Source organism: Alligator mississippiensis, chromosome 7 (genome assembly GCF_030867095.1).
Source record: "Alligator mississippiensis isolate rAllMis1 chromosome 7, rAllMis1, whole genome shotgun sequence".
In the NCBI taxonomy this organism is placed as follows: domain Eukaryota; kingdom Metazoa; phylum Chordata; order Crocodylia; family Alligatoridae; genus Alligator; species Alligator mississippiensis.
In genome coordinates this window covers 42,149,553-42,169,410 of record NC_081830.1, presented here as the reverse complement: position 1 = coordinate 42,169,410, position 19,858 = coordinate 42,149,553, and the positions used below count along the sequence as shown (strand labels likewise).

The 19,858-nt window shown below is 41.4% G+C and overlaps 1 protein-coding gene across 4 annotated transcripts in view; it reads right to left on the bottom strand.

Moving 5' to 3' along the window:
- Positions 1-19,858, bottom strand: part of ANKMY1 (ankyrin repeat and MYND domain containing 1) — a 66,866-nt gene that overhangs the window by 15,387 nt on the left and 31,621 nt on the right. For 3 of the 4 annotated variants that reach the window (XM_014598580.3, XM_059730915.1, XM_059730914.1), the window contains 5 exons: positions 15,937-16,044; positions 10,774-10,905; positions 9,862-9,975; positions 6,185-6,350; positions 4,949-5,033 (listed from right to left, as the gene is read on the bottom strand). In XM_014598580.3, the coding sequence (XP_014454066.1) occupies positions 4,949-5,033; positions 6,185-6,350; positions 9,862-9,975; positions 10,774-10,905; positions 15,937-16,044 (605 nt within the window). The remainder of the gene's footprint in view (positions 1-4,948; positions 5,034-6,184; positions 6,351-9,861; positions 9,976-10,773; positions 10,906-15,936; positions 16,045-19,858) is intronic. The other variant, XM_019486143.2, reaches the window with a different exon arrangement.

The window sequence follows — 19,858 nt, the reverse complement described above, 5'->3', positions numbered from 1 at the left end:
AAATGCACTGTCCCAAAGACAGATCGTGCTAGATCAGTGATTCTGAACCTTTTTTGACTTACGACATCCCTGAGAAAATGACAGCTCTTAATTTTGACTATGGAAAAATAATAGAACAATTCTTCTGTTGCAAAGAACGCAGAAAAACCACAGGTGGGCAGAACACTTTTAACACTATGGATTCCTGTTTGAAATCACTGCATTTATCTTACGAACCATGTTTGCACATCAAACAGTGCTAACATTTCATGGGACCTCACAGCACCCTTGAAACAATCCCAAGGGTTGAGAATCACTGTGCTAACCTGACATCTTTTTGATAACTGATTTTCTGGATAATGAAAATGCAATAGATCTCATTTATCTAGATTCTAAACAATTGTTTGATATGATGCCACAAGAGAAATTATTAGGTAACATAGAAAAGAGGGAAATTGGTGCAAGACAAGAGTTGTAAAAAGGGTAATTGACTAATTGACATTGACAAGAGGTGGTCTTGAAAGGCAGGCTGGAGGGAGGTTTCAAGTAGAGTTTCTCAAGACTTAGTGATCCTGTTTAATATTTTCATTAGTGACCTTGGCCTAAGGAAATTGGATAACTTGAAGCTGGTGACATCATCAACACTAAAAAAAAATCAGCGTATAATACAGAAAGAACTAGATGATCTTGAGCAGTGGACAAGAAATAGGATAAAATTTAGAAGAAAATGCAACATTGTGCATTTAGGCTAAGGACAGAAATTACACATAAACCGGTATAAGTGATTGGAAACTGGTTCAAATCTGTAACACAACAGAAGTTCGGTGCACATAAACCACTTTCAAAATGTCCATACACTGATTTAAGATAAGCCTGAGTGGATGTAGTATCAGACTTAACTGACTGAAGTTAAATCGGTTTATTGAACTTCTGTCCCAGACCCCATCCAGATTCAAGTTAACTCGCAGCCCCCCAGAATCCCAGGATGCTGTGCACCTCCACTGCAAACCGCCCTCCCAGGGTGGGTGGGCTAGCCTTGTCTAAGCTGTCTGCTCCAACCTAGCTGGGAGGTGTGCTCTAGCACCCCCCAGCTTCTGTCCTGGGCCACTGCAAGCATGTAGCTGCATTTCTAGGATCAAAAGTGGATGTCTGTTCACTTGCTTATTGGTTCAATCTATGCAGCATAGACTAACCGGCAGAAATTGAATTGATTCAACCTTGGGCTTTTTGACTGTCTGTACTTATTCTTTTTCTTGGTCTTTAAGGCTTTCTGCTACAGCTGGGAATCACTGAGGAGAAAGAAAGCCCAGTGCATCATTTGATCATGGAATCACTACATGCTACTGATCAGATACGGTTGAGATGAAGGCAAACGTGTTCCTAGCAGGCAATGTGTACCTATTGGGCAAGGTATTCCCAGTAGAGAAAGGAAAATGTTAGTGGCATTTTACAAGGCCCTAGTGGGTCCACTGGCATCTCTGGTTCAATTCTAGTTACCTGTGCTAAAATTGGTGAATGCAAGCAGGAACTGCCATTAAAAAAAAAAGACTAATGGAATAATGAGAGGACTGGAGAGCTGGAATGCAGGAGAAGACAAAAAGAGCCTGGGCTTGTTTAGTCTAGCATGAAGGCTGAGAAAGGCTCTTTATAAATATGTCAGTGGAATAAACAACCAGGAGAAAGGGTGTTCTATCTTGATGCAACAGTCTTTTGAGGATTCCTTGAAAAGACCAGGAAAGCAGGCATAGGGTAGGAAACACTTGGAAATTTTCAGGAAGATTTCTAAGACCCTCTTTCCTGGGTCCATAACGTTCCAGGCCTCTTGAGAGAAAAAAAGATGACACCATTAGTCAATTTCCAGTCAAGCCTAGAAAGAGATATGAAAGGGAAGCGGTGTTCTTTTTGGCTGAGGCATCATCATTTGAACTAAACATTTGGCACACAGAGTTCTGATGAGCCACTCAAATCTTCTGTGTTCTTAGGTCAATACTATCTCTATGCCATAGATGCTAGCATCCATGTCCAAATAAGAAAGGAGTTTTGAAACAAGGAAAGGCCAAAGAGAGGGAGAGTCACAAGAGCCCCTTTCAACTCTGAGAATGCCAAATCACACTCTGCTGACCACCGAGATGGACACCATGCAACTTGTGCAACAGTTTGGCAAAACCACAAATAAGTGACCTACGCTAGGGGAAGAATCTTACAAAATGCCACAATCTGAGACTGCCTGCAAGGAATGAGACTGTCCTGTACACCCTCAATTGTCTTTAAATCAGTGGAAGTTACATTTCTAAAACAATCCATATTTCTCTGGGTTCAAGTTCAAATTAGAAGCCTTAACCTTATTACAAATCACATGTAAGTATATCACTTCTTGTTCAAAGGTGTCCAAAATGCACCTGCTGTATTGCACAAGCTGAAATCCATCACTTTAAACCACCTTCACAGCCAAGCAAAGCCTGCAAGGTTTTGCCCTGTCCTTTGGAGCCACTTCTAAGTACAAATAATCACTTTAAAGACCCAGTGTGGAAAACCTGCTCCAGCATCCAGGAATCAGCTTACTTACTGAGGTAATAAGATTTCATTTTGTTTTCTATAGGCTGCCCAGAATCTGGTCCTGCCATCCTTTTCCTTAAGCAAAATTTTGGGTGAGGCCCAAAAATTGACTATATACTCGATTCTGCTTTCCTGATATGTTTCCTCAAATGCTCTTTTCCTTCTGTGCTGCTTGTATACTATAATACAGCTAGTTTACTGGACCAGATTTGCCTGTATTAACCTTGAGCAACCTACTAAACTCAAAAATCCTAACCACAAAGCCTTGGATCATTCAAGGCTTTCATGTACAGTGCTGCACCAGAACAGACCCAATAGACTCTAGGAACTCAGCTTCACCTCTCCCCGCTCCCCCGCAAATTATTTTCTTTACCTGTTGAATGAACTCTTTCACATTTTACAACTGTGGGAGCTTTGGAGTGACATTTTTTTCAGAGGCATGGATTTCTTTGGGTGATACTTGAACTGGACCAACTATGTAGTTGGGGTAGAGTTAGGTAAGCTTTCAAATGCAAGACTTCTTTGTCAAGTCTGACCCATTTTTTAGTATTTTTTTCCAACATTCTTGCCACGTGTCAGAAACATTCATCATATGAGTAAGGACCCATTCCCTATGAGCTATAGCAGTTAAGACTTTCCCCCAGACTCTACAGGAACTTTTCAATAACAGATTTCAAACAACTCACAATCTTTCCTCTTCTGGAAAGCTGTAGCAGAATGTTGTTGCTATTATAGTTTCTGGGCCTTAAGGAAAAGAAACTGATTTGCTGCAAATCAATCGGCTAAAAATAATTTTATTTAACCTGGGCCATATATCTAGTCTATACAGAAACTTGCACAGTCTAAATCTGTAGGATGGATTTCCTGCTATTTACCACACTGTTAATAAGCCTAATGAAGTCCAAACAGACTAAAAGCTTGCTCCCCATCCCTACACCTGGGATTTTGTGCTTGCAGTCCAAAACCTAGTCATTATCTCCATTTGAGGCCATCTAAGTAATTCACTCCTGGATCCCACCGTTCTTCAGGCTTCTTATTATGTTTGGTCTAATAATTTGTGCCCAAGCCAGGGCCCACTATTCCCAGGTATTTCATTTCCTAGTGTACAATCAAAAGCCAAACTCCCATTGAACCTGTTTATCTGTTCAGTTCTAAATAAAAATATTTGGAAAGCTTGAGGTTAGACTGGCAAGCTGCCTTTGACAGACTAGGCTTTGAGTAAGCTACTGATGTTTTAAGAAAATTCCATCATCTTTGCCTATTCATAGCAGTCATCTCAAGCTAACTTCAAATGCTTGAACTGCTAAGAATGTATACAATTTGAGACCAAAACATCCACAACCTCTAGTCTGACCTCCTGCATACCATGGGCCAGAGAATTTCTCTAACTCCTGCTATGTGTCTAATAGCTGCAGTTGAGCTAGAGCAGGGGTGGCCAACTTGCAACACAGGTGCAACAAGTAGCATGGGCAGCTTGTGTGTGGCACATGGCAGAACAGGGAAAGGATAGGCACCACAGAGGCAGACAAGACAGGGCACAGGGTAAGAGCAGATAATCAGATCAAGCAGAGAGCACAGGGCAGGGAGCAAAAAAAAAAAAAAAAGGGGAGGGCAGCAGATAGGGCAGAAGACAGTGATCAGAGTGGCATTCAGAAAAGGTGCAGTGTTTAATTTGTGGCTCCCACTGAACTAGAGCAATATTTTTGTAAAAATCCATGTACAATGTAAAATTCCCAGCAACAGAAAATCTAACATAACCCTTGGTAAGTTGTTAAACATGTTTGCCTGATCTCTTTGATCTCTAATCTGAATCTTTGTACCTTCAATGATTTATTACGGCTCACACTCTTTAAAACAGAAAGTCTAAAAGATGATTAAACAAACTTCTCCCAGAACTTTTATGGAGGCCACAAGTTCTACAACCATCATTCACAGCTACCAGTTCTAACCATCTTTTGATGGTTGCAACTGAATATAAACATATACAGAAGTGAAAAATGCAGGATGCTTGCTCTGTATAACACTTGCTGCTATGGCTGAAGAGTGCTACATCCAAATGTCTATGGACACTGCCTATCAAGTTTATCATGTGCATCTGTAATCTCTCTTAGACCAGCTGGTGTTACAAACTCACTCAGCTGCCTGGGCACAGTCAGACATGATGAGAAGTCTGATCCTTACATAGGGAAAGACACAACACTAATGGAGGGATTTGAAGGCTGGGAGAAGAGATTGATATGGTCAGAGCAGGAGCGAAAGATAATTTTAGCTACTAAAAGTTGGATAGATTGACGAGAGGAAGTTAAAATAAGGGAGACCAGAGATGGTGCCAATAGTTCAGCAAGACAAAACCAGAATGTAGTATTTTTTATTATAAAATATAAGGCATTAATATTCAGTATCTTTACCCTACCTCACTTCCTCCACCTGTGATGTTACTGAAGGGTACCTGTCTCCACATTTCCTTTTAGCAAAGGCGACACGAATACCTGAATCCACTATACCAACATATAGAGAAGAAAATTAGCACTTTTCTCTGACAACTGCCTGAGATTAAAGGTACTGGACATTAGAACCAAAACTACATTCAACCCTATGGTTGGATTAGGTCTCAGCTGTGTAGACACATCAACATTTTCACCTTGAAACTGACGGCATAGTAAAAGGCAGCAAAATAAAAATATAATGTTCAAAGCCTGTTCAGAATGCCACTCGTGTGAGTGTATAAGACTTCTTTGAGATTAATGTCAGACATCAAGAATCAGTGGAATAAGAAATGTCATTTTGATTTTCATTTCCCAGTAAAAACAAGAAAGCTTATGTCATATCTACAAGTTAAAATGCCTTAAGAAGCATTATACATATAACATCTTCCATCAAAAATGTAATGGTAAAATGCCTCCACTGGGGAAACTGAGGTACAGAGAAGGTCACAGCTTATAAGGCCATAATAAACAGACAGATCATCTCATCTGACCTCCTCTAATGTTGGCGATAAAATTTCAGGTTAGTCTGAACTTCATATTAACATTCAAATTCACTTGTCAAATTTTAAATAGACTGTACAAGATAAGCCTGTGCTTGAGACACAGGTGTCAGGAGACATAGATCAGTGATTCTCAACTGGGGTCCCATGGGGTGCCTTGAGATTATTTCAAGGGTGCCATGTAATGTTAGTACTAAGTGTACAAACATGATTCACAAGATTAAACCAAGTGATTTCAAATAGGAAACAGTAGTAGTAAAAGCATTCTGACCTGTTGCAGGCTTTCAAGTTTTCTGCAATAAAATCAGTATTCAATTATGTTTCTGTAGTAAAAAATCATGTTAAAACTCAGAGGTGACATTTTCTGAGGGGTGCTTTGAGCCTAACAAGGTTGAGAATGACTGACCTAGATTCTCTGCTTAACTCTGCCAGTTTTGAGTGGGCCTGAGCAAGTGACTCAACCTGAATGCACAGAGAATGGCACTTACTCACTGTACATGAAGTGCCAAGATTTCTGCATCGAGTGTCTTACAGAAATACAAATGCCATTAAGAGCCGTAGTCTCAGACCACTGTGTGTGAATACACCGTTATAAACCCTCACATATCATTAAGCAACTTCCACTGAAATGTTCTTACAAGTGAAAGATTTAGCTGAACTCACATTTCTTGGACTTTTGAAGTTCTTCTCTATCCCACTGCTTCTCCTTCTCAAGGACACGTTTTCGAAGGTGATCACTTATGTAATCAAGCAGAAACCTGCGTGCATTGAAAATCTCCCTTTCTGGTGGCAATAATGCATGATATGGAGTATGTGCTATCCTTTTATCCTGCAATACAAAATGAGTTAATGTACAGCAGAGCTTAGGAAACAGGAATTTAATATGCCAAAAGAGCTTAAGTGTATTGTACCTAGCTACAGGTAAAGATGGCTTATTTAAAGTATGCCCACCATGGTAGTAACACCACATACCACTACGTCATCCCTGCTAGAACTAGAAGTTCCAAATTAGAACAAGGAATACAGATGTCCTTCCCAGAATACCAACATTTTTTTTCAATCATATCCACATCTCCTACCTCTTAAGAGAGTGTCTTAACTACTATGCTATATAGCTGCACCAATTATACATTTGTTAGTGCACTTTTAAAAACAGAAATAAGCTGGGAGAAGAGATTAGAAGGTAGGACTTGCCCGTAAGGGAAGGATTCAGTCCGCTAGGTTACAGAATCAGTCGAGTATTGCAAAACAAAGGCTGAAAGCAAAATCAATAATATGGCACTAAGTCAATCATATTTAAGATTTCTGAAATCAACCGTTTAATTTCTAACTGACACACTGGGATCTTCTAGTGATGCTTCCAAGAGGCATGGGCTTCTGAAAATAATCATCTTGATGATGAAGCTTATGTTTCTTCTAATAGTTCTGATGGTTTGAAGGAAGTGACCAAAAGAAAACATAATCAGTTTATGATGGCACTGTACAGCTATTCCAGGAATATGGAGGACTCCACAGAGGGATATATTCTGAGAACTGATGATCTGCAGCAGTGAAGCTGTGGGGTTTTCTTCAACGGGTTTCAAAGTGTTTATGTTTTTTTTGCAGTCCAGCCCCAGTGCTGAGCGGTAATGCACCGACACATGACCAACCCATTTCCAAAACCCTTGAGTGAAATGAACTGACAACACTGAATTGATATAACCCATGTCTTTTGGTAATGCATTTCCAAAGGCCATGATATTTTATTTTCAATGACTAATAACTCAAACTCAAAGGGACACTCAAGTACAAACTAAAACAATGTCATATTAATGGCTCACAACATCTACCACTACAAATTAATATACAGTGTTGCACTTTGGCACGTTACACTTTATGAAATAAACTTTGCTAATAAAATGCTTGGATTTCTTTGTAGGCTACCATATTTTGTTGCATACAACATGCCCTGGAATATAATACACACCTAGTTTTTGAATAAAGAAAAAATAGATTTTTTTTTTCCAGAGTTAAGGCTCCACAGAGCAGGAACAGAGCTTAATTTTCAGTTGGCTCACCTTGCCTTTCCTGCTTAATTAAAGCTGAAACCCTAGCTGTGGCTGAAGCCTGGACTACATGGGCGACTCCATGATTCTAAAGAGCTAAAAAGTCTCCAGGGCTGTGAAATAGGAGACAGACTCAGAGCAACATGTATACAGCAAAACTGCCCTAAGAAAGGTCGACTAGTGGACCATTAAAACATCAATATGGACCATTAAAACAAAAAACAGACATCAAGACCATTAAAAAGGAGAGACAATCATTAATATCTCTGGAGTGAAGACCAGTAAGCTATTAAGTCAAATGTGTGCCTCAGCTGCCTGAATAGTAATACCACAACTGCTGTCCTATGAAGGAGGACTCAAAGCAGGGTGCTTTTACTCTGGGCAGTAAAACCAACTTCCCTACTAAATACATGCACTCTAATTTGCAGGGAAGGGAGGATTTTTTGGGAAAGTTGAGTATTGTATTGAAGAAAATACAATTTTGTCTCAATGACAGATTCACAGACATCCTGACTAATGCTAAGGAACAGCCTGCCTATTGAGCTAGAAATCAGAGCTAGTTTCATACAACAAAAGCAACCTAGAGCATGAACCAAAAAAGGAAACCTATGAGTATGAAACCAGAGATTAATCATACATATTTTTTCTAGTATTTTTCTATTATATTGTAGATGCAGACACTTGAATTTTTTTTTACAATTTGGGGATTGTTATCAGCTGTCAATCATTTGATCTTGGGCTGATGTTTTTAAGCCTAAAAAAAAGCTCTTCTCTCTCCCTAATATTCCCCCCACAAATGTATCCATTAAAAAAAAAAATCATACCCTCTCAACCTGCATTTTGTTAAGCTAAACAAGTCAAGATCCTTTAATTTTCCTCTGTAAGAAAAGGTCCCCATTCCCTCAACCATCCTAGAGGCCTTTCTTTGTACCTGTTCCAATTTAAGTTTGTTGTTCCTGAATGCTGGGGATCAGAACTGCATACAGTATACTAAATTTTACCAGCGTCTTCTACAGTGCTAAGATTACTCCCTTATATCTACTGAGTCTACCCTGCCTAATACGCTTTAGAACTGCATTAGCCGCAGCTCATTTTCATCCTACAAATCAGCTAAAACTAAAACATGCTAAAACTTCCTCAGTTGTTTCTAGTCTCCACACGTGCACCAAAGTCCTTGCTATTGATCCCAAAGTGTATGACTGCACTTCAAACTATTAAACTTATTCTCCTTTCTAATTCTTTATTCTACAAGATTATTTAATCATTCTGAAATAATAATCTAATCCTTTCTGTGTTGCCAGGGCCTCCCAGGCTTAATTTCCAATGTCACAAAGTCATATCTAGTTTCTGTCTTAAGATCAGTAATAAAAATGTTAAACAGGATCCTCTCCTAACACCTGAAATATGCCCAAAAGCCACACTGTGCAAAAAGCAGCTTTTTGGATCTCAGGATTCTATTCATTTTGCCTATAGCTGCTACAAATAGAGAAAACTGGTTTTTTTTCAAATCTTAAGCTTAAAACATACATTTGCATTTTACAATGGCCAGCCTCAATTAATTGATCTTGAATTTTAGTAGAAAGCCAATTGCAAAAAAACAGACATCTAAAAAATGCAACTCATAATTTTGTGTTAAAGCAAAACAAGTGTATTTCACTGCAGATTCAAACTACTAGGCCCAAATCTTGGTGAACAACAGCTTTAAAGGTTTGTGTGTTTTATTTTCAAGTTCATAATTTTGTTTCATACTTACATCAGCATCAATAATGAACAGAGATGAATTGAATTCTTAGTATTTTACTGGGAAAGTAAAAAATAAAGAGTAGCAAAAAACTACTTCTGCTTACCCTAAGATAGGCTAAAGCTGACACAGCCTAATGTTATAGATTCTTATAGAGTTCACCTGTCAGTAGGATACATATCCTTATTTATAATGCCTTCTTCTAAGATTCTTCCAATCTCCTACAAACAAATACCAGCTAGCAATATTTATTAACATTTTGCAAACCATTTATAAATGGAAATTTAATATATAGGGTAACCAATTTTTCTCTTCCAGACCTAGGATTTTTTAAACATCTGTCAGCCTTATGTACTTCACAGTTTAGAGAAAAATGGAAAGACCGCCCTCTCAACCCTCACACACAAAACAGAAAGTTGGTGGTTCTTTCCGCATTAACCCCGTGCTGAACCTATAGGTGCAGAACTAGAAAAAGCAGGTTGTTTGCACTTGTGGATCTGGAGAACATAACTAGCATTAATATTAAAACAGAAGTTTGGGGATGTAAGAGGTACCTGACAGTATGTATAGTAGGCATAGTCTACTACAGTTCCCACTGCAGTCCTCTTCCCTTGACCAACAGTAACTGGCATCAGGAGATCTGCACCAGCTTCAATCAGCCTGTCAATCTTGAGAAAGAAGAAAAGTATTTCCAGGCAGCAACATTAAAACAAAAATGTTCGATAAAATCACAGCCTCCTGTCACCAGTAGAGCAAAGGGATTGGGCATCAGAGCCTGGCCTCTACTTAGGCACATGCAGCTGTGCGCAGGAACAGACCTGGGTGTACCTTTCCCCACATTACAGCCACAAGTGAAAGGTTCCCCTGAAGAATGTTCACATCTCCACATGAGTTTTCTTAAGGCAAAGCTCTTGTTACCCATATAAGCAACAGTGATGCATTTTTCCAAGGCATCCCGGCCTGGAGGAGCAGCTGCAAAAACAGACAAAGCTGACAATTCTGCTGAGGGGGAAAGCGGGTAAAAATGGGACCCAGGTAGGGCTACCCTTCTTCCCCTAGCAAGATCTCCAGACTCCAAACTGATGAGAAAATTATGTTGCATTTCAAATCACGGCTGATGGGTGTGCTGAATCCACATAGGTCATGGGACACTAGGGTTAACAACAAACACCTACCACATTTTAACCATAACTTGTCCCTATTTCCATTAGGTATTTGACATCATGCTAGTTAAAGCATGTCAACCAGTTTTCTGATAGCTCCTTGTCCAAGCATGAACACCAAGCCAGAAACAGAAGGAGCTTGTTTACTGTGACTGAGAACACAGCTAAATTACCAAGAGGGAAAAAAAAGCATCACTGAAAAACAGCTGAACCACTAAAAAGAACCAGGATTCAACACATCTGGTGAAACAATTAATTGGATAAAAATGGTGTTAAAAAAAACCCCAACATGTGTTTCCTTACCAAAGAAATCCGACTTGCTGCTGTTCTCTTCTGTTCATATGTTGTGCTGACAGCTGCACAAAGGGCACTTCCTATGCCTTTGCTCAATGGCAGATTAGGGTCAGCTCCATATGCTAAGAGTTCTATCACTGCCTGTAAACATGCACAGGTAGATGGAGAAAATAAATGGATGAGAGCACTAAGCAGGAAATGGAGACCCCCAAAGCAGTTTACTTGGAGGTAGCAGCATACTTGGAATGTACGTGCTACTTCAAGGGATGAAGTAATATAACATTGGTTTATTTTAGAATACTTTTTAACTTGCTTCATATTAGATTTTTAGCATGACAAATTTGAATCTTGGTAGAATACTGTTACCAGAGAGGAATGTGTCAAATACTTAAAATAATACACTGTCTTATACCCTTCCCCGCTAGCCCCGAGTAGTATAATCTATTCAGCAAATTTTGAATTTGTATCTTTCAAGCAGCCACCATTATCCCACTACACATACATCTGACCTAGAAGGAATTTTGAACTGGCCCCCTATTATCAGTTACCTCCCTTAATTGATCTAGATAAAACTCCCACAAACCAGTCTCTAACCCTTCTGTTTCATTCTCTAATCAAAGGTGTCTGCTCAAAACTTTGGAGCTTTTTATATATTGTGCAAGGTCTAGAACAGTGGTGCTCAACCTTCAGGCTGTAGGCTGAATCCAAGGTAATGAATGCTGTCACTGCTCCCCTGCCATTAAAATTTCCAGACCTGTGGGGAACCCCATGAACCAGATAACAGTCACACTGGCTCACAGGGCCAAACCGGATGTGCAAGGGGTCACTCTGGCTTGCAGGGTCAGAGCTAGTATATGCAGAGCTGATCTGGTGCTCAGGGTCAGATCCAGTGTGCACAGGGTTACTCCATGGCCAGATCCACCCCACAAACTGGTCCTGCACCACTCATCAAGCCTGTGAGGCTAGAAGGTTGAGCACCACTGGTCAAGAAGATCATGGGTAGCTATATTTATGTCTAGGTCATTATATGGTCCCTATAACCACAGTATCACAGCTCACAAGCTAAAAATAAGTAGTTACAGTACAGGATTTAAAAATCATGATCACAAAGGGCTGTGTGGCTTTTTAAAGTGGAAATAGCTGAACAGTTCTAATAAAATCAAATATCTACTTTTCATTAGCTCTCTTTACACATCCCTTTAAAAATAACAAAATACACTCAAGCCATGCCAAGTAATCTTCTTCAAACATGTATTTCTGACAGAAGGAAACCTTTTTCACGTTAAGGAAATCGAGATTTGTAGAACACAACAAAACCCAAATTCAATGCAGCAAATGCAACATATTTTAGCAACAGCAGTGCAATACTTAAAAAGCTATATGCATGCCTCCAGTCAGAGACACTGCATGCTGGATGGAGTATACAGCCCCGCAGCACAGACAATTAACTGAATTTGCATTGTAATGATCATTTTCACACAAACTAATAGGAAAGTTAGCCTCTTTGCTGTGGAGGAGGCTCTTCTCACCTAGACTGGCTGACCTGCTCCACTGGGCTTTAAACTAAGCCCACCAGGGGACGGGGGGACTACCGCCACTCCTGGCCCGCTGAGCAACCCTTGCAAAGCCAGCAGGCCAAGACATTTAAGGGAGCCTACCCCTGCCCCAGCCCTAGACCAAGCTGCGGGCAAGGCAAGAGCCCCCAAGGGGACATTTGCATGCCTGTACACCAGTGCCAGGAGCTTGGGGAATAAACAGGAGGAACTTGTCCTCCTGCTTAACACAAATAATTACTATGTCATAGGGATAACGGAGACCTGGTGGGACTCCACCCATGACTGGACCATGGGTATAGATGGCTGTATCCTGTACAGGAGGAATCGAGTGGACAAAAGGGGTGGAGGTGTAGCTCTCTATGTCAAGGAGAGCTACGCGTCCCTACAAGTTGACATCGGCACCCAGGGTGGACGACTAGAGACCCTCTGGGTTAAAATCCATGGGGAACATAGCACAGGAGATACAACGGTGGGAGTCTACTACAGACCTCCCTCCGAGAATCAAGAGATTGACCAGGAGTTCGCCATGGAATAGACTGAGGCTGCATGCTCCTAGTCCATGGTTGTCATGGGGGACTTCAACTACCCAGATATCTCGTGGGAAGAGCGCTCAGCCAAATCCGAACGGTCACAAAGCTTCCTCACGTGCATGGATGAGCTCTATCTGACTCAAGAAGTCTATGGGCCAACAAGAGGCAAAGCGCAGCTTGACCTGGTACTGGCAATCTGGGGACGACCTAATCAGCAACCTAACAATAGAAGGGAAGCTGGGTGACAGCAACCATGAGCTGATCACCTTCACCATCCACCGAAAAGCTGTCAAGTCAGTCAGCAGTACAGAGGTCCTCGACTTCAGGAGGGCAGACTTCAACAAGCTCAGGAGACTTGTCGGTGAGGCCCTCAGGGACCACAACCCCAAAGGGAGGGGAGTCCAGGAAGAGTAGCTGCTCCTCAAGGGAGCAATCTTAGATCCACAAGCTAAGGCTATTCCGTCTCGGACGAAAGGCAGCAAGAGGGCACAGCAGCCCCCTTGGCTCTCCAGAGAACTAGCGGTCCTCCTGCATCTAAAAAGACAGACCTACAAAGGATGGAGGACGGGATCCACCTCCAAGGAGGAATACTCTGCACTGGTCCAGACCTGCAGGGAGCAAACCAGGAAAGCCAAGGCTGCCATGGAACTCCAACTGGCTACAAGTATCAAGGACAATAAAAAGTCCTTTTTTAGATATGTTGGGAGCCGGAGGAAAACCAAGGGCAACATTGGACCCCTGCTAAACCAGATTGGACAACTGACGCCCAGGAAAAAGCCAACTTGCTAAATGGGTACTTTGCATCAGTCTTTCACAAGTCCCATAGGACACCCCTGCCCATTATGGGACAGGGACGCCTAAGTGAGGGTGGTTCCTTGCCCTCCATCAATGCTGCCCTTGTGAAGGAACAGCTTGAGAGGCTGGACACCTTCAAGTCAGCCAGTCCTGACAATTTACACCCCAGAGTACTCAAGAAGCTGACTAGCATCATAGCTCAACCCCTGGCACAGATCCTCAAGAACTCCTGGTGCTCTGGTGAAGTGCCCAATGATTGGAAGAAGGCCAATGTGGTGCCTATCTTCAAGAAAGGAAAGAAAGTGGATCCGGCAAACTACAGGCCCATCAACCTGACCTCTATCCTGGGAAAGGTCTTAGAAAAAATCATCAAGGAGGCCATTCTTAATGGACTGGCCAATGGCAACACCCTGAGGGACAGCCAGCACGGGTTTGTTGCAGGTAAGTCGTGCTTAAACAATCTCATTTCCTTTTACGACCAGGTAACCTATCTCCTGGACAAGGGGGAAAAGATTGATGTCATATATCTCGACTTTAAAAAAGCCTTCGATCTGGTATCCCCTGATCACCTTTTGGCAAAACTGGCCAACTGTGGCCTTGGGTCCACCATGATCCTCTGGCTAGGGAACTGTCTCCGTGGTCAGACCCAGAGGGTGGTGGTTGACAGAAGTCAATCGTCATGGTGCCCTGTGACCAGTGGGGTCCCTCAAGGCTCTGTCCTTGGACCTATTTTGTTCAACCTCTTCATTAATGATGTGGACATTGGAGTCAGTAGTGGACTGGCGAAGTTCGCCAATGATACCAAACTTTGGAGTAAAGCATCCACACCTGAGGACAGGGGGGTAATCCAGGCTGACCTTGACAGGCTCAGTAAATGGGCAGATGAGAACCTGATGGTGTTTAACACTGAAAAATGCAAGGTTCTCCACCTTGGGAGGAAAAACTTGCAGCATGTCTATAGGATCGACAGTGCTACGCTGACTAGCACTACGGACGAGGGGGACTTGGGGGTCAGGACTGACCACAAGATGAACATGAGCCTGTAATGTGATGCTGCCGCCAGTAAAGCGAGCAAAATGCTGGCTTGCATACATAGATGCTTCTCAAGCAAATCCCATGACATCATTCTCCCGTTGTCCTCAGCCTTGGTGAGGTCACAGCTGGAGTACTGCATTCAGTTTTGGGCTCCACAATTAAAAAAGGATGTAGGAAAGCTTGCAAGAGTCCAGAGGAGAGCCACACGCATGATCAGAGGTCAGGAAAACAGACCTTATGACGAGGGGCTGAGAGCCATGGGACTTTTCAGCCTGGAAAAGCACCGGCTCACGGGTGACCTGATGGCCAGCTATAAGTTCATCAGGGGTGTTCACCAGGATCTGGGGGAACGTTTGTTCACCAGAGCGCCCCAAGGGATTACAAGGTCAAACAGTTCCTCCAAGACCGTTTCAGGCTGGACATAAGGAAGAACTTCTTTACTGTCCGATCCCCCAAGGTCTGGAATGGCCTGCCGCCAGAGGTGGTTCAAGCACCTACTTCGAACGCCTTCAAGAGAAACCTGGATGTTTTTCTTGCTGGGATCCTATGACCCCAACTGACTTCCTGCCCCTGGGGCAGGGGGCTGGACTTGATGATCTTCCGAGGCCCTTTCCACGCCTAATGTCTATGAAATCTATGAGTCTTTGAAACATGAAAAAAGAATTAGGTGGAAGAATCCAGAACAAGAAGCATTATTTGTGCAAATGCTCAGCTCAGATGGTTTTATATCAGTTCATGAATTGTGTAATTATATGGAAATATTGTAAAAGGCATGGTCAGTACAGCATTTTTAAATGTCATGTTGATCATTCCAAACCAAGCTGCCATATTTACCCGAATCCAAGACAACTTAAAATATAAGGTGACCCTCCCAATAATTAGATCTAGATATAGAAAATTTATAAATTTGTTACACATTTTCCATGTATAGCACATAATTAATGGAGAGCTGTCTTAAATTTGTCTCCCTTTCCCTGCATCAAGGCAAACAGTGCAGGGGGGCAGGTGGCAGGGGAGTCAAGTGGCCTGGCCCCTGCTCCATGCCCCTCTGCCACCTGTTCCCCAACCACTACCCCCTCTACTGCCTACTCCCATCCCCAGCACCTGTCCCCACAACAGTGCCTGCCCACACAGCACCTGCCCCTTCTACCACTTGCCCCTGCATGCCTGCACCCCCATGCACCAAAGTTTAAACATTTTGTCTGCTTGTTGAAAAATAAAGTATTACAGATTTTAAAAAAGTAGAAGACACTCACCAAATCATTCCCACTGGCAATTGCTAAGGACAGTGGTGAATGCCCACTCCACAAAATGTTAGGGTTTGCCTTATGAATTAAAAGGAGACGGACAATCTCCCTGACATGCTAGATGGACAGGAAAAAGATTGAGTTAGATCATAAAAAGAAAAATAAAGACATTAATCTAACACAATAGCATCAAATATTTGCTTGGAGCACATACAAGTGTTTCACCTAGATCAGGTGAAATAAGGGCACTCAGTGACTTTTCACAAGTTGGGGCAGAGTCCAAGTGGTTGCATACATTTGTACATACTAGAAAAGTGTGCTCAGGTTCAGTCTAGTATACTGAAAATACTAGAACCAGATTTGGCTTTTCATGGCCAAGGAATCAAAGGGCATTGACTATCAATTAAAATGGCTGAACTGGACCCCTTCACTGGCTAGGAACATGTTTCCTGGAAGGCTCCTGCATAAGCCTTTCTATAGCTAAGAAGAGGCTGCAAACAACATTTCATTAATCTGAAGAATTTGAGTGCAAGGGTTTGTTTCTGAGGTAGTGATGCCACTTTCCCTGCACTTGCAAGAACTTGCACTTGTAGATTTATATTTAATGTAATAAAATTATTTTAAAATATTTTTGTATTATTATTATTATTAAGATACAGATCAAGCACACAAAAGTTAGAAAATGCCAGAATCAGGGTTGCCTGTGCATATGTCTTATGACAAAGTCTTTACTTTAGATAGTTGCATACAATTTTTTCCGGTGTCCCTCCTCCATTCAGCAAACAGAAAGGACAACACTTCATTTAATAAGAAGCTATTGAATATTTTGATTTTTTTCCTCATTGTTCAGTGCATGTCCCAGACTTTATTTGCTACACACTATTCTAATCCTGCTCAGAAGCTAGAATTACTAGGTTTCTCCTGGGCTTTTCTATGACATTCAGAACTACAGTATTTACAGGCATTGCAAAGTAAAGGGTATTATCGTCATTCCCATTTTATCAATGAAGAACTGAAACAGATGGATCAAGGCAACTCACTTTGGCACCCAACTTGAGCCTTACTTTTTCCAACTTCTTTTAATTTTAATCAACAACCTCCATGTTCAAATCCCCCCTGATACTTCTGTCCCCAGGCCCAGTCTCCTTGCCTAACATTTCTATTCCCTGCCCACCCCCCGCAACCTTTCACTGCACAGCTCCTTGCCTTCCCATACCCTAGCTCCCCCTCCCAACTTTTCAGCCTATTGGTCTCCCCAGCTCTGACCTCCAAGTACACCCCTACCCCAGAGTATGGGGTACTACAGCTTTTTCAAAACAGAAAATCATCAACATTTTTAAGATAGTCAAAATGACATATTTCTTCCTAGCCTCATTCTTGCAAATGGCTGGACCCAAGTAAAAACTTCAACCTGAAGCAGTAACTCAATAGTTAAACCCCAAAATGTAACCTTTGGAAAAGTTATAAGCAATTTATAATGGAAAATACAGGGGTTGAGCCCTGCTAGAATACATACATAGCCAACCACCAGCAAGCAAGCAATATCAACCAAATTTTCCTAAACAGCCCCTTATGAAAGCCAAGAATTTATCTATACCAACTTTAAGCTGTGAAGAAACTTAACATAGATAATATATATAGTTGGTGCTGAGGTTGACAGTGTAACATTGGTTAGTTATACAAAATAGGGACTTTTAAAAAAAAAGTTTAAAAAAAAAAAAACCAACAGGAGGCAAAAAAACACTAAAATTCCTAGAAATTAATACCTACAGGAGTTACAGATTCTTAATTATGTATGATTTTGAGAGCAGATGGAGAGGTAAGGTTAACTTGTTAACTTTTTATATGTATGTAAAAGCAATAAAAAAACCCTACAAGGTAAGAAATGGATGTCAGCAAAGCAATCTGCTTCTGAAAGGAAACAATGTATTGAGCGTTACACATTCTAGCTTAACTAAATAGGACTTTTTCACATTTGCTAAATTGCATAGATCCAATTATCAACTGTAATTAAGAAAAAACATAAGCCATTGCTGAAGCAGAAAGCTTCATATGGTTTCTATTAAGCATCTGTACTGAGGGAAAGAAAGAATTAAAGGAGGTAGAAAGTCAAAGAATGAAACCACACAAAAGAATCCAAATAAGTAGAATCACAAGATGTAATACCTCAAAGAAAAAACAGGATAAAGTGAGAATGTTTAATGAAAGAAAGTTGATGGGGAATAATTTAAATTAGGACTCCATTTTTGAGGATGAATGGGTAGTTTTTTTAAATACAAGCTCATTTACAATTGCGGATTTCTCATAAGATTAGCTAGGAGTGAAGCATTTTAAAAGCCACCAGCTTAAAAGGTCTTTAATCAATCTACTAGATAAAATAATGGTTGTTATGCATGCCACATCTACAGGCATAGCATGCATCTCATAGAGAACAAGTAATAAGATAATGCCCCTGCTTTAAAATGTTCATAATGCAGAATTAAAACATGAAAAGCAGAAGGAAGAGAACTAAAGAAGAGCAGTATTCTATACGCAAAACCTTGCAGCAGCTTAACTAGATCATGGCTTTTTGAATAGGTAAGGGTGGTGCCCTAAAAGAAAAACTGGCTAAATTCATCAAGCTTGTCTTCCTGCAAAATTCAGCAAAGAAAAGAGGAAAAGAGAAAGAGTAAAGAGCAGAGTTAAGATAGGAGTTATAAGAAGCGGCCTGAAGGCAGTAGGAGTTGGAGGCAACTGCCGTAAAAGAAAAGAAAACTTTACCCAATTCCTTCTAAAACAGCTTTAACTTTTACATCTAATTCAAACACAATCTTTCAACTAAGCCAACAGATATTCCCTGGATATTCCCTACCTACTTAGTAGGGGTGTGGGAAGCTTCAGTTGCCTTTTCGATTCGGAGAAGATACAGCCCGATCTGGAGGCCAAGTCACTGAATCTGAATCAAATCAGGAGGGAAAAAAACCTCCGAATCGATTCGGAGCCTTCAAATCAATTCAGAAAAGATTAAAAAAAAGACTCAGAGATTCGGAAGGCAGTCTTTCAGGGGAATAGAAACTGAGAAAAGGGAAGGGGAGCAGGGGGGGAAAGACTGACATCTGTAGCTGGCCAGTGACTGTGATCTTTCCCTGAGTCCCCTTCCAATCACAGTGCTCTGGGGGAGGGATGTAAAAACAGTATATAAGCCTCTGTCTACAGGCTTTCTGTCCCTTTTGTGAACTGTTTCTGCCTAAGCAACAGCGCCTGAAAGGTACTGGATTGGCTTGGCTTCCTACCTAGTCACTTTCCTGCTAGTTTCTGTTCTTGGAAAGGATTGGATACAGCTTACTAACTAGAATCCCTATCCAATCAATTTCTTTCAAATTATTCTTCCCCCCAAAACCTCTTATTTGTTCTTGTTTGTTTGTTTTTTCCCCCCACACTTTTTCAAAGAAAGCTGTGTAGTCCTTGGCAGTGTGATCCATCACTGTGCAGGAAAGCACATACATTACACACACACACACACGCATACACAGAGAAGACGACGAGATATTATTGTAGTTACACACACATACAGTAAACACAACACAGAAGAAATCAAACACAGTCATACATCATAGAAGAAGAGATATTATTTTAGTTACACACACATACTGTAAACACAACACAGAAGAAGACAGACAGGCATACATCAGAAAAGAAGAAGAAGAGCTATTACAGCTGCACGCACAGACGGACATTTTCCAGCACAGAAAAAATTAATATGAAGCTTGCTGGAAAAGCACATGCCAGGTCTTCTGACAGGGGAGAGAGAGGGGCTAGAAGGGGTAGGGGGAGAGCTAGAGCTGCAAGTCCCCCCACACACACAAACAGATGCATCCTCACTCCTGGCAGCCATGAGTTTTCTGCTACCAATGGGAGCAAGGAGGTGGGAGCAGTACCTGTCCCTGAACCT